We start from the raw sequence: 14,688 nt of genomic DNA, 5'->3' as shown, positions 1-14,688 counted from the left end.
GAAAGTGTTATGTGCTGTTTCTTCCTCAGTGATTGTTCAGAACTATTCATTTGGTCCCATCAGTCACACGGAGGCCAGAAAGTGCAACTCTACCATGGACCTAGAAGCCAGGAAAACAAATTGTTTGGTTAGCAGCACCAGCAACCACCACGTTGTCCCTCAGGACATCATAAAATTAATAGGTTGCTAAAATTCTGTCAACCTGGTTGATCTCTTCTCTTTTATGCATTTCTCTAGAACCTGTGCTCATGAGTAAGGAGATCCCCCACTTGGATAACCCATCAGAGCGTCTGTATTTATTTTCAGTGCACCATCTACATTTATACTTATTTTAGTCCTCAATTACACATTTTAAGTTTGATATTTGAGTTTTCCATTAAAAAATAGATGCTATTGTAAGCAATCTTTTGAGAGAGAGAATATAAAGTTGCTTTAAGATGTTACTATGTCCCTGATAACAATTTCTGCTTAGGTCTCTTTGTTTGCTCTGGAGCCTATGCACTGACCAGGGGATCCTTGGCTGCCTCTCGAACTTTGCATGCTCAGCTGTTGGATAATGTGCTGCATCTCCCGCTCCAGTTTTTTGAAACCAATCCCATAGGCCAGATCATCAGTAGGTTCACCAAGGTAAGTAAAGCCATACCTTCTTAAATAGCGTGCCTAAAAATGATGATCCATGTTTAGTACCTTATAATCTCATTTGTAAAAAAAATATCATTCTAAGAAGATGGGATTAGATTTAGTATAGATTTCATTGTTATTTTATTTCTTACTCTCAGGACATTTATGTATGTATAACAGAGTCACATCTGACACACATAATTGAAATAAACCTTGAAATTTGCTGAAAGAATCCAAGAAGTGTATGTGCTTTGGTGTCTACAACTCCAGTTCTTACACACATTTAGTTTGAGAATCAGTGGTTTAGGCTGAGAAGGGAAAGAAAATATAAGTCTATATGGAGATGCCTGGGTTTTAAGCATTCTGCCTTGAAGAAAGCTGTCAACTCACCTATGGTGAATGGGGGAATGGCTGGAGGCTCCCAGAGTATCTGTTTATCTGTAGGGTTTCCCCATGTATTTACTATTAAGTACTTATAATTGCACTGTCCAACAGAAATATAACACAAGCCACATAGGTCATTTTAAATTTTCTAGTAACCACAATAAAAAAGTAAAAAGATACAGTTGAAATAATCAATTATAGTAAAATATTTTATTTAATGAAGAATGTCTGTAGCATTATTTTAAATTGTAATCAATGTAAAGTTATTAACTAAATTTTTTACTTTTTCCTACAAAGTCTTCAAAATTTGGTTTCTATTATATACTTTCATTATATCTCAATTTGCAGTAACCATATTTTAAGTGCTCAATAATTACATATTGCTAATGTTTCCTGTATTAGACATTACATAACCATAACCTTAAAATATAGCAATATATTTATGTATTTATGAAAAAATGTTGTGTGGAATGTGGAAAATGAAAATAAGACATGAAAATATTAATGAAAGTACCAAGCATAAAAAATGCTTGATGAAGTATTAAATCTTGCCTAATCATACCAATGTTGCATTGTTCCTTGAAAATTTATAGAAGAGCTTGATCACCAGTGTTCTTTCTCTCCCAGGACATTTCTCTATGACCTTACTAAACAGCTCTCATTTTTATACAATAACATGACAAATGATTGGGTCTTGAACAGATGAGAATATTGGAAGATATATTTTAAACACAGGCAGGAAGTTATATATGAATATAATGGTCTTATACTATTAGATATAAGACAATCAGGGAAGTCTCAAAGCAAGACTGAGAATTAATAAAATTCCATCTCCATTCTTTATGTCAGTTTTGTCCTGAACTGGGTAATCCATCCCTTCAAGTTTAGACATCTTTCTCTTCCCTGGGATCTCTTAGGTCATGTCTTAAACCACAAACATAACTTTGATTAAGTCACATGTGAATTGATGCATGACCTTCTCTCATTCCCATTGTCCACCTCCATCTTTCAAATCCTTATTTTGTAAATGAAGATTATTTTCTTTTCTTGTTTCTTCTAATGTTGTCAGGATCCTGCTATCCAAGAAGGTCACTGAACGTATTATCAGTAGATAGGAATGGCCCAGGAGTATTTTACAATTTTTAGGCAGTGAATAATGGTAGGCCAGTACCCCCTGAACACACAACTACTGGGGTTTGAATTCTTTTTGTGTTTTAACTAGAGTCTAACTTCAGTCATATAAATTAAATGCCATGTAGTTGTCACTGGGAAATACAAATTACTTGATCATAGATATCTCATTACTAGAACACCCTCTTAATTGTTATAGCTGACCACAGTAGGGATATATGTGGGAGTAGATTGGGAAGGGCAAAAGTCACATAGTTAGACATTTAATAATCAGATTGTCACATCTGGGTAAATGTTTTTTTTTAATTTTTACATTGAATGATATATGTCTTCTTCCCGTCATTTTAAACCATGAAAAGTTAAAAATAAAGTGACCTGATATCATATTTTTTAGGACATGTTTATAATTGATATACGTTTCCATTACTACTTACGGACCTGGGTGAATTGTACATTGGATGTTGTCGGAACAATTTTGGTCATTGTGGGAGCTTTGCCACTCTTCATTCTGGCAGTTATTCCCTTGGTTTTCCTCTATTTCACTATACAAGTAAGTGCATGGATTTTTATGTGTGTTAATTACTTGCAAGTTCACAGTCAAATGTAGTCTTAGACCCACTTAAACTGCCTGTTAGTCCAGGTTCTCCAAGGAGCAGACATCAGGAAAGGATTAGGAGTACTAGAGAATTGTTGGGGAAATGCCCATCCAAGACAAAGGAGAGGGAGTGGCAGAAGGCTGGGTGAGCCTGACAGTGATGCAGGTCTGCTCCCCGTAAGGGAGAAGGAGAAAGAAGAGGATTGGGTGGGAAAAGCGCTGGACTACAGAATATTTTCAAAAAAGGTTTGGTTGGATGAATGGCAAGTCCACAGCCAACACTGCCCATTGGATGTCTCCATGTGTCCTCTCAATGGGCCTGTTGAGCATCCCTGCCATGCTGTCATTTACTGGGAGAACATGTAGGAAAAATGTCCTCCGTACTAACATCATAGTGCATTTAGAGAGGCAGCATCTGGGTTCTCAGTTAGCTCTGCTCCCTACAGCAGGAGAACTGAGTTGTACATTTTTATGGCCACCACTAAATTTAGATGTTGTTTACATTTTCACAGAAAGTTAATTTGCCTACATATTCAAGAGAGAAACAGACATTGCCTCTTTGCCCTGTTACCCAAACTACTACCGGAAAAACTAAACAGATCTCTCATGTTTATTATTCTTTATATTTTCTTGATATTCCAATTAAAATGTGGTCAACCAATTTGAATTTCAAAATTATGTCACTGTGAGGCTACAGTATAAAAATGAAATTTCTTGACACATACCTAAATTAAATATAAAAGTATTTTGAGGCTATTTACACAAAAGGATGCAGTTCTTGTAGTTAATGTTTTCTCAAAACCTAAGTTTAAAAATTCATATTGGCGTTTAATTGGCCCAAACCAGAACATTAATCATCTGCTCACTTCTACACCGACAATACCATTACTCTTTCTACTTCCTGTGTTGTCCCTGCTCTCTCTGCCTGTCTGGATCTCACTTACCCTTCGTGGCCTGTGTCATATTCCATTTTCTGTGTGAAGCATCCTACCGAAATAGTGCAAAGGGATAGGACTTATCTAAGTGTTACGGATTTATTATACTGCTAGTATTATAGGTTGTTTTTGTTATTGTTGTTTTGTTTTGTTTTTTGGGGTTTTTTGGTAGATCAAAAGTTGTCTCCACAATGAAACTGTAAGTCCTCTGGGGCAGACACTATGTCTTATAGTTTAAAAAAATCAAGAAATTGGGGGATGATGTTGGGGGTCAGTTATATCTGCTTAAACACAAAACATAACCAAAACTAAACTAATGTCACAAATGATAGTCTTGTGGTTGGTACACTACAACAGGGTGATTAAACTTGGAAAAGAGTCTAGAAACCATGGTTTGTTAGGGGAAACTTTATAGGGTGAGTCCTGGGTGTAGATTCAGGAGCCTTCAATTCTAGTCACTTTCCTGACTCCTGTGTTTGGCATATCACTTCCCTTTCCAGGCTTTCTTCCCCCTGTAAAATAAGAGGTTTGCTTTAGACCCATGGGTTGCACCCCAGGCCTATTGAATCAGAATCTCTGATTGTACCTCTTTTAAAAAATCATATTTTATAACCAAAATATGTATAATTTTTGTTTGTTTGTTAATCATTTCCTAATAAAGCTGGAGGGAAATAAAGACTCTCTCAGGGTGGAGCCCAAACGTCTTGTGTTTTTAAAATCCTCCTGGTGATTTTTACTAAAATATGAGAAGCAATGATCTAAATCAAAGGTTCTTAAACTCAGTGCTCTGGACAGTTTCATGGAAGGACTCCGGAGTCTCTACAGTTCACTGAACTTATATGAAACTTCCCTTATGATGATCTCTTAAGTCTCCTCGCAGGCTCAGGATGCACAATCCTCTGTTTTCTCCAGAGCACTTAGCACAGAGCAGAGCTTGTGAACTGCAAGCTGACAGCCCACGTGTAGCTTCAGGTATGTTTTTCTTAGCTTGTTCAGTGTTTTTACCAAAATGAAGACATTTTCACATCAGGGATTTTATGTAAAATTCCAGATCCAAAGATTTTCCTGAAAAAAAAATGCAACATGTGGCAACTCTTGATTTTCATTTCCAGTTTGTAGCAATGATCTGGGGCTGGTGAATGATGGTCCAGTTAACTCAGGGCACACTGCCTCCTGCTCTCCACAGCCTCCACCCATCCCAATTGTCTTCGGCCCAAGTCACAGGGGAAGTAGCCAATTATAATTGTGGCTGTATTGATTTTTTTTTTTTTTTGGTAGAGAAAAAAATAAAGAAAGAAAATTGTTTTCCATAATTATATTTAGGTACAAAAATATTATTGTTTGTACCTTTGGTCAGCCTCCTTCATTTAATGTGTTAACTGCCTGGCCACGCTTTCTACATATGATGTAGAGTTTTTCCCACAGTAGGTCAATAGCGGTTGTTTGAGAGCATTATTCAAGTGAAATTTTGCCCAGTTTTGTTCTAGTTGTGCTGTCCAGAATTGGGGCTTTTTACTTGTTACAAAGGTACATTCATTTCTTGGGGCTCCCGTAACAAATTTGGCGGCTTAAAACAATAGAAATTTTATTCTCTAAACAGTTCTGGAGGCCAGAAGTCCAAATTCCAGAAGCAAGCAGGGTTGTCTCCTTCTGGAGGTTCTGAGGGAGAGTCGGTTGCATGTTTCTCTCCTAGTCTCTGGTGGTCGTCAGAGACCCCTGGCATTTTCCTTGCCTCGGAGGTACATCAGTCCAGTCTCGTCTTTCCAGGGCTTTCTCCCTATGTCTGTGTTGTCTCCTCTTCTGTCTTTTATAAGGACACTCAGATTGGGTTCAGGGCCCACCCTAAATCCAGGGTGGTCTCATCTGGAGATCCTTAATGACATTTGCAAAGATCCTATTTCCAAATAAGGTCACATTCACAGGTCCTGGAGGTTAGACCTTGAACTTAACTTTTGGGGGCCACTCTTTAACCCAATACACAAGTGTCTTGCCGTTTTCAAACGACTGAAGTAATTTTGGCTACATCTCTCCAATTTTGGCTACACCTTTCCGTCTTCCCAATAGAGATACTACGTGGCGAGCTCTCGGCAGATTCGGCGGTTGGCAGGGGCATCACGCTCTCCTGTCATTTCCCACTTTAGCGAGACTCTCTCGGGGGTGCCCACCATCAGGGCATTTGGACATGAACAAAGGTTCATCCAGCAAAACAAAGAGGTGGTGAATGAGAATTTGGTCTGTTTCTACAATAACGTGATTTCAAACAGGTAAGTCATATCCATGTACCTAGTTCAGGACTAGTCTCTTCTTGGGTATCTTGTTCACTGACTTCTAAACAGGAAGAATGTTTTGTAATGACACTCTTCAAAAAAAAAAAAAAAAACTAAAGCCTTAAGGATTTCTAGTATTTAATGTACCTTTAAGTTAAAGTATACCTATTTATATCCATATGAAAAGTACATGCTACTTTATGTGAGAATAAGGTGCAACATTTTTGAAGGCTATATAGGATGCTATTAGAATTACCAAAGATATGACTCTCTGCTGTACTCTATATTTGTAGAATGTATTTTATTTGCATAAAATAATTTATAATATTTTGAATTTGAGGTTATACATTTCACATACAGAAGAAAATAAAATATTAAATAGTCATTGGGCACATTTTAACTTTTAGAGACTAACTTTATCATATAAAAAATGTATGTAATCAGAATGGTAATTGATTTTCCAATGGGATTTTAAAATAAATACACCATTTAGCTGGTATTTCTTTCTTTTGATTTTTAAATTGATTAAATTTTAAAACAAAGTTCTACAAAAAAAAAGTAAAGTGTATTTTTATGCAGAGAAATCCTTTACTCTATCATCATTGCAACAATCCTATGTTTGATTGAGTTCTAAGTGAGAAAAAGAAAAAGTAGCTATTGATTTTACTCCTTAATTTTCCAAAAGAAAGTTCATACTAAGTGCATCAAAACGTTTGTGTCTCAGTTCGGGGGGTATATTCCATTATTCTAGGTGGCTGTCTGTTAGACTTGAATTTCTTGGCAACTTACTGGTGTTCTTCGCTGCACTGCTTGCTGTGCTGGCTGGCAATTCCATTGATTCAGCAGTAGTTGGTCTGTCCATATCCTATGCCCTAAATGTAAGTAATAATGATTGTGTGGTATATGGTATGTTTATAACCCAGTTAATTAAACTCTCTTCTCCCTTGCCTGTCTGAATTATAGGCTGTATTAACTAAGTACTGAGAGACCAATCTGGATTACCCTGGAGGCTCATTTCTTTCTCTCTTTTGCTCCTAGCAAAAGAGCTGACTCAGCGTTACCAAGTTAGCTCACAGAAAGAACAGACTGATACCCAGGGCTCAGTGCTAGAGGACCAGGAAACTCCTGCGGTTGAATCATTACCCAGAAGTTTCCTGCTTCTTTGTCCTTATGGATTCATAAAGTGTAAAAGGGGTAGGGCCCCTCTATACCTTGTCCCATCCATCAAGTTTGCCCAAAATAAGCAAAGAGATAATGCAAGTTCTGGAGAGAATATATGCTCTACTTCTCTGATTCTAATTTTTTCCCTGACTAAGCCTTGTTTTATATTATACTGCAAAGCACAAGTGGCATGACTGTGTTCAGGCCCTCTTCGTAAAATAGAAAATTTCTTAAACTGTAATATAATTCCACATTATTGAAAAGATGGATCTAGAGGATTCGAGTACATGCCCTTATTCCCTTATCTAATACCTTTGAAGTCAGTTGCACTTCAGAATTCAGAACTTAGGCTTCTAGAAAGGAAATACATATATATATATATATTTATATGTATGCAGGGCCTGGGGTGGAACTCTGTAATCAAACTACTTATTCTGCAGTGAAATATGTGAATGCACACTCTAAGTGGGTTAAATAAACACTTTAAGGAAGCCCACATCAGTTCAAGTCAGGTTGGCCATCAAATGGTTTTGCACCAAACTCAAGAAAAATCTGAATTGTGAGAGTTTGTTGACCTTGGGGAACCTATATTTGGGGGCAAGATGCAAAGAAAGTACAGTTTGAAAAAAAAGGGGACAGGAGTAGTCAGAATATTAGGAGAATCCACCACCTAATAGAAGGTGGTAAAGAATGCTAAAGATAACATTGTGCACAATTTCTTTTTTCTCATTTAGGATGTACATTTCTTGAGGCATATCCCATTCATCATTCCTTACACCAAGTATGGACTTTAATATATGTTGAACTATGTTGTTTCCATCTTCTGCCAAATAAACATTGTTTATGATATTAATGAATTTAACAAACTTAAACACATATGTGTGTATACATATAAGTATGCTTACTTCTAAAGTTGTTCAATACTTCAAAGAGATAAAATATATAAAAACTCTGAAAAATGAAGCTTTATAAACTGTTACTAATATTATGTAAAAGACTAATACTCATTCCTTAAGTTCTTGGTTTTTCACTCCCAGATTACTCAATCTCTGAATTTTTGGGTAAGGAAAGCATGTGAAATTGAAACCAATGCAGTTTCCATTGAAAGAGTTTGTGAATATGAAAATATGGATAAAGAGGTAAGCACTCTAAATAACCAATAAACGGATGCAGAATTAAGGTATTGTAATTAGTGCACCTTGAACTGACATTTTAAAAATAAATTTTAAACAAAACCTGCATTTCCAAATTTATATTGTAATATTCAGCATTTCAACAAAATTAAAACCCAATCTATTTTTAATACACCATTATTTTGTATAATCACCAAAATAAGAAAAAGCACTAATTAAATTAAAATATTCCCAAAATTGTAAGATACATCCAATTTCAGTGTTGTTATAAAAATGAAATATGATCACCTGTTTTTAAGAGGCACAATGATTTGCTCCCTGCCAATGTAGAATAAAATATGCAATCTACAGTTTATAACTTTGTGAAGATTTTACACTGAGAAAAGTGTCTTGATATAGTCATCTCATAATTACGTAGAGACTGCAGTTTTAAAATTAACTACGTCTTTATACCTTCTGTTCCATTTACTCATCATTAGCGTCTCTGTGGATGAGAAGGAGGAGGAGATTAAATCTGTCAGCTTTGTTCCCTTAATTAACCATAATTTGGGAGGGAGAAGAATTAGACTATTGACAGAGTATAATATTTGCGTTATCTACGTATTTTACTAGTCTAGGTTACTTCTGCCTACCAGTCCCATGAATTAACAGGGCAGATGATAAAGGGTATATGTTGAATTTCTGTATCTTCTTTAATCCACCTATAAAAGTATCTTCATGAAACTTCCCTCTTTTGCTCATAACTCTGAGGAAGAAGGTTCCTCCTCCAAAGAAAAAACTTCAAGTTTCCAGCTGTATTTTTGGTAACATCTCTTCACATCTTTTCTGAGACCTTGCTCCATTAACCACCTTCTCTAATTCCTACGTTTCAGCACCCCAACCCCCTTGCTCCTGTCAGCCTATAAATATGCTCAAATATTTGCTGCATATGCCAAGTCCTACCTAAACTTTGAAACATCCTCTGTATTCGTCCCTAGATCTAACTTTCCTTTTTCATACAGCTTTCCGGAAAGATAAGTCTACCTTCACAATCATGATTACAGTTACCAATATTCAGTTTGCTCAGCCTATTGCCATGTGATGACTAATATAAGAATTTTATTGTTTTCTATATTTTCTAAATCTTTTGCTATTAATATTTTTTTTTCATTTTAGAAAAAGACAATAAAATATGTGTGTGCACACACAAACACACACATTTTTTAAAAAATCACCTTTATGTAATTTGATGCAACTGCTGACAGATACTGTTGCAAAACTCTTGATGTGGAAAAAAAAAAAAGTGAATTTGTCAAATAATCCTATTTATTCCTCTAGAGCCCTATTTCTCTTCTCTTCTTTACAGTAGAATTCCTTGAAATAGTTGCTTGTACTTACCCTTTCTAATTCCCCTTCTCTCGTCCTTTTTTGGACCCTCTTGAAACAAGCTTTAAATCCCACAGCTTCACTGACCTGCCCTGGTCAAGATCAGTGACTGTGGTGCCCTCTCAGTCTTCACCGTACCTGGCCTATCATTTGACACTTGCGATCCGTGAAAACACCTCATCTCCCTGACCGGGCACCATAGTCTTCTGCGTGTTCTTCTACCTCCTGCTATTCCTCCAGTGTTCCATTCGTGCCCCTGTCTCAGGTCCTAAGCAAGTGTAGTTAGCTTCCTTCACCTTCACCTGGATAGCTCTGATATCCACATGGCTTGTTTCCTCACCGTGTCCAGCCAGGCCTTTCCTAACCATCTTACTTTAAATTACACAAACCCTGCCTGTTTCCTGTCTTCCAAAGCTTTGTCCAGCTAAAATTCAACATAGGCTATGTCGCTCTTTCTGTTTCTTCCCACCAGCATGTACGCTCCAAGAGGGCAAGAATTATTACCTGTTTTTCTCACTGCTAAATCTCCAGCAACTAAAGCATTGACTGGCACAGTCAACACTAGGTATTTGGGAAATGAATAAATGACAAACTGTCCTCACCTCAGCTAAAATTTCAGGTTACCTTCATCTCCTTTATAGGGTTTTAGAAGATTTTTCTTAATACCTTAATGGAAGGTGGGAGGCCTTTTTACCTCTAAAAAATTATTTCTAAAATTTTCTTTTAACTAAATGAGAAATTTTATGTTGGGGTTATTTAAAACTATTTTCAGAAAAATCATAATATCTATAAATGTTGTCCTTCAACATTTTTCATCAGTGTTTTTTTATATGCATGATAATTTTGGGGGGGAGGTAATTCATTGTAATCATAGTTTAAAAAATATTTCTTTGTTTTAAGGCACCCTGGATAATGTCTAAAAGGCCTCCATCACAATGGCCTAATAAAGGGATAGTGGAGTTTATGCATTATCAGGCTCGATACCGAGATGATCTTGGCTTAGCATTACAGGATATCACTTTCCAGACTCATGGGGAAGAAAAGGTACCAAATGTATTTCATAAGTTTCACTTTCCCCTTTTATCTGAATATATTCATTGTTAAGACCAAAGTATACCTTAGTATTGACTATAAGATGGTTATTTGTTCAAATTTAATATAAAAGTAATAAAGTAGGGTTGGTGTACACAGAATAAGTTTTTCCTCCATAAATAAAATATAGATATATTTTAAGTTGTGAAATGATTTATTGTGAAACACGATTTTACTAGATTTTTAGTTTTATGGAGGTGTAATTAATAAATTAAAATTATATATATTTAGGGTATACAATGTGATAGTTTTATATATATACATATTGTGAAATGATTACCATAACCTTAAGAACACTTAAGATCTATTCTCTTAGCAAAATTCAGCATTATTAACTATAGTCACCATTAGATCCCTGGAATTTCTCCATCTGATAACTGAAAGTTTGTACACTTTGACCAACATCTTCCCTTTTTCCCCACCCCTCAGCCCCTCGTAACCACCATCTACTCTCTGGTACTATGAATTTGATGTTTTTAGATTCCACGTATAAGAGAGATACATACAATATTTTTCTCTGTCTGGCTTGCTTTACTTAGCATAATGTCCTCCAGTTTCAACTCTGTTACCACAAATGGCAGGACTTTCTTCATTTTTATGACAGAATAATATATATATGTGTACAAATAGGTATAGTTTTTCCATTCATCCATGGCAGACAGATACATAGATTTTTTTCCATATCTTGGCTACTGTGAATAATGTTGCAGTGAACTTGGGAGTGGAGATTTGTCTTCATAATCTAATTTCATTTCCTTTGGCTCTATGCCTAGTATTAGCATACTTTATTTTTACTTCCTCTAGTAAGTGAAGTTTGAGAATAAGATAATAATTACCTACATACAGTAAATACATAGCAGAGAGTATCTATACCGTCAGTGACATCATGTGTTCCAAGACTGTGAAGTGGGAAAATGCTTGCGATGTAATTTAGTTAATAGAAACTGTACACAAAACTGTTGGTAGTGTATCATTTTTGTTTTAAAAAAAGCAAGCAGATATACACATTAACAAAAATCCTAGAAGAACAGTTAATTATAAAACATGAACAGTGATTCTCTCTGGGTGATGGGATTTTAGATGATTTTTACTTCTATGTTTTTTCTCACATTTTTCAACATGTTTTATGAAAGTGTATTATTTTCCTAATCAGATTCATATTTCACATATAAGTAAAAGTTAAAAAAAAATTAACAGCAATATCCCACTTTTCCTTTTTCAGAGACCTGTCTTTCATAACCTCGAACAACTCTTTTTCTAACCTTTTAAACCAGGTCCACTGCAGTGATATCAGGGACAGAAATATTTTTGGAACAAATGAAATAATTGTGGAATTTGGATTATTCCAGTTAATTCAACGTATTCCTGGTTTTGCTGATGTAGCATTCAGATGTAAGATTTAAGACCTTTTCTTAGGGCAAACCAACCTCCACAATGTTCTCTCTGCCTAACGTTCCTATTAACTCTGAGACGAATCAGCACCCAGAAGAGATTGCTTTGGTTCTCGTGGCCAAAGGAACATGCGCAATCACTGGATGTTTCTGGCAAGCTGGTCATTTTGCCCAAGAATCCAAAACCCTCAGACATTATCTGTGACCACCCTTAATAGTTTCAATGCAGTAGATGTTTTGATACACCAAGGAAATCTACAGGCTTTCCTTTAGATTTTCTAGTCTATCTGAGCAGAGGGTGCCAGTCCTGTTTGCTTGTTTGCTTGTTTATTTTGAGGGAGGGATGCTGGAGAAGCCTCATTTTGAAAATCCCAGGAATACAACCCCATTATCAATCTTGCTGTGAACCACACCCTTAATGGCTAGTTCAGGGATGGTTCAGGGATGATCTGCTCTTCCTGGGGCTGCTGATGTGCTCTAGTAGGTGGTAACTAAATTGCTCAAAACTAGAGAAACACACATATTAGTCCAAGCATTTCCAGTAAAGATTATCTGGATAAAGACTGATGCTTGAAAGTCACATTACATCCTCCGTGACAATCAATGTTATTCTGGTTGGCAAAATTAGATTCCACTGACCCGACATGTAATAAAGTTGTTGTCAGTACAAAGGTCCTTTTCCCTTACACAAAGTACATCTTGTAGTAACTTATGGTGAAAAAGAATAGAAAAACGAATATATGTGTGTTCATGTACGACTGAAGCATTGTATATATATATATACAAAAAAAAGTACAGTGTAAACTGCTTATAATAATTTCATTATAGATTGGAATTGTGGGACGAACTGGAGCCGGCAAATCAACACTATCCAATTGCCTATTTAGAACTGTGGAAGGATCAGGAGGCAAAATTATTATCGATGGAATTGATATATCTTCTATTGGGCTTCATGACCTTCGTGGCAAACTTAATATTATTCCACAGGTAAAACTGTTTTGCTGTTAGTCTTTCTTAATTTCCTCAAGGTAAGCATCTTCCTTTTTTTTTTTAAGAGTATATTCCTTTCAAGCATGTACATTCATTTTGGGGAGCCAAATTATTTTAAATGTATTGTGAAAAATCACTATTTAATTGAATTCCTGTTAAACACTCTTACTCTAAAGTGTTCTTCCTAAGTGCATTGATCTATTTAAAAAACTGGTACATTGTTTTGCAAGTTTCCTTCATAATGGTGAATATAAATAAAATTTGAATGAAAAGATCAGACTGAAATGTGTTGGTATTTTTTGGAAGAAAAAAACAATTACTGAGGCTGTTGCTTAGTTGATAATTTGAATGTAGGGTTTTGACTCTTCTGACTTGAAGTTTAGAAACATTAAAAAAAATAAAAAGAACAGTAATTCAGTTAGATCTTTTTTTCTCAAGTTCTTTGATTTTTCCATCCATGGCATCAAAGGAACTTGAGCATTAACAAGTACGCAAATTGGCTCAATAATATGCCTCTAAGGTCAAAAATGACTTATTCAATTGAGTTTGAGAGATTTCAGCTGAGCATTTATGAAATATTTTTATATTACTTTCTAAAAATAACAAAATTATATCATCTCTTTGTCATGTTGTTTACATATATACTTGCATTCATGAATTCACATCAAAACAAATCTGAGTAAAATCTAAAGTTCTGGCAGGGAAAAATTTAGTGGAAAAAAGAAATAGACATTTCTTTCTTATAAATCAGTACAGGTGTAGTAAAATACAGGTTCACTAGGCATGTTGGTGTGTCGGAAAGAGCATGGACTTGTCCTCTTTGAACTGGGCTTGAGCACTTACCTTCTGTATGTCCCTGGACGAGAGCTTTTGAAACCTCCAGTTCACTCTGTCAAATGAGGATATTGACTTCCATCTTTCTGGGTTGGTGTACTGATTGATTGTGTTGCATACGTAGTATAGATTGCATTTATTCAGTTTTTTTCTCTGTTATGGTGTATCCCTGACTAAATGACAGCCATCGTCATCATTACTATTATGGTTGTTGTGGACATGATCAATAAGAGGAGGAGGAAGAATCAGGAAGCTTATAACGATTTACCCTAACTTGCAGCTTACTCTGATTCTCTGCTGCTTTGGGTTTTAATATAAAATGAATTTGACAACTATTTCGTTTTTTCCTTATTTAGCATATGCATGCCTCCTGTGACAGTAAGATTACTGGTAACTATTTTATTCTCTAGGATCCTATTTTATTTTCTGGAACCCTTCAGATGAACCTAGACCCCCTAGACAAGTATTCTGATGGCCAGCTGTGGGAGGTGCTGGAACTGTGTCACTTAAAAGAATTTGTGCAGTCCCTTCCCAGGAAGCTGCTACATGAGATTTCAGAGGGCGGTGAAAACCTCAGGTAAGATGCTAAGAGCAGAGCTTGCCCGGGTCATTTGTGCTCAGCTTTTTACAGACGAGTTGGCCTCAAAGGGAAATCACTCCTGAGCCAGCATGGATTTTGTTTGGTCTGTTCAAAGCACATCACTGCTGATTACCTCTAGGGAAGAGAGACAAGGAATAAATAAAATAGTAGCCACTCACTGGGAAACTGCTGGTTGAGAAACAAAGGGG

General features: G+C 36.0%; 1 protein-coding gene across 3 annotated transcripts in view; it reads left to right on the top strand.

Annotated features, from left to right (window-relative positions):
- Positions 1–14,688, top strand: part of LOC102517628 (multidrug resistance-associated protein 1) — a 77,228-nt gene that overhangs the window by 57,442 nt on the left and 5,098 nt on the right. For all 3 annotated transcript variants that reach the window (XM_032477363.1, XM_032477362.1, XM_014558555.2), the window contains exons 19-26: positions 473–627; positions 2,531–2,686; positions 5,731–5,930; positions 6,685–6,811; positions 8,132–8,233; positions 10,493–10,636; positions 12,904–13,062; positions 14,310–14,476. In XM_032477363.1, coding sequence (XP_032333254.1) covers positions 473–627; positions 2,531–2,686; positions 5,731–5,930; positions 6,685–6,811; positions 8,132–8,233; positions 10,493–10,636; positions 12,904–13,062; positions 14,310–14,476 — 1,210 coding nt within the window. The remainder of the gene's footprint in view (positions 1–472; positions 628–2,530; positions 2,687–5,730; positions 5,931–6,684; positions 6,812–8,131; positions 8,234–10,492; positions 10,637–12,903; positions 13,063–14,309; positions 14,477–14,688) is intronic.

The sequence above is a fragment of the Camelus ferus genome, chromosome 1 (genome assembly GCF_009834535.1).
Source record: "Camelus ferus isolate YT-003-E chromosome 1, BCGSAC_Cfer_1.0, whole genome shotgun sequence".
Classification (NCBI taxonomy): Eukaryota; Metazoa; Chordata; class Mammalia; order Artiodactyla; family Camelidae; genus Camelus; species Camelus ferus.
This window is presented reverse-complemented; position numbering and strand designations above follow the sequence as displayed.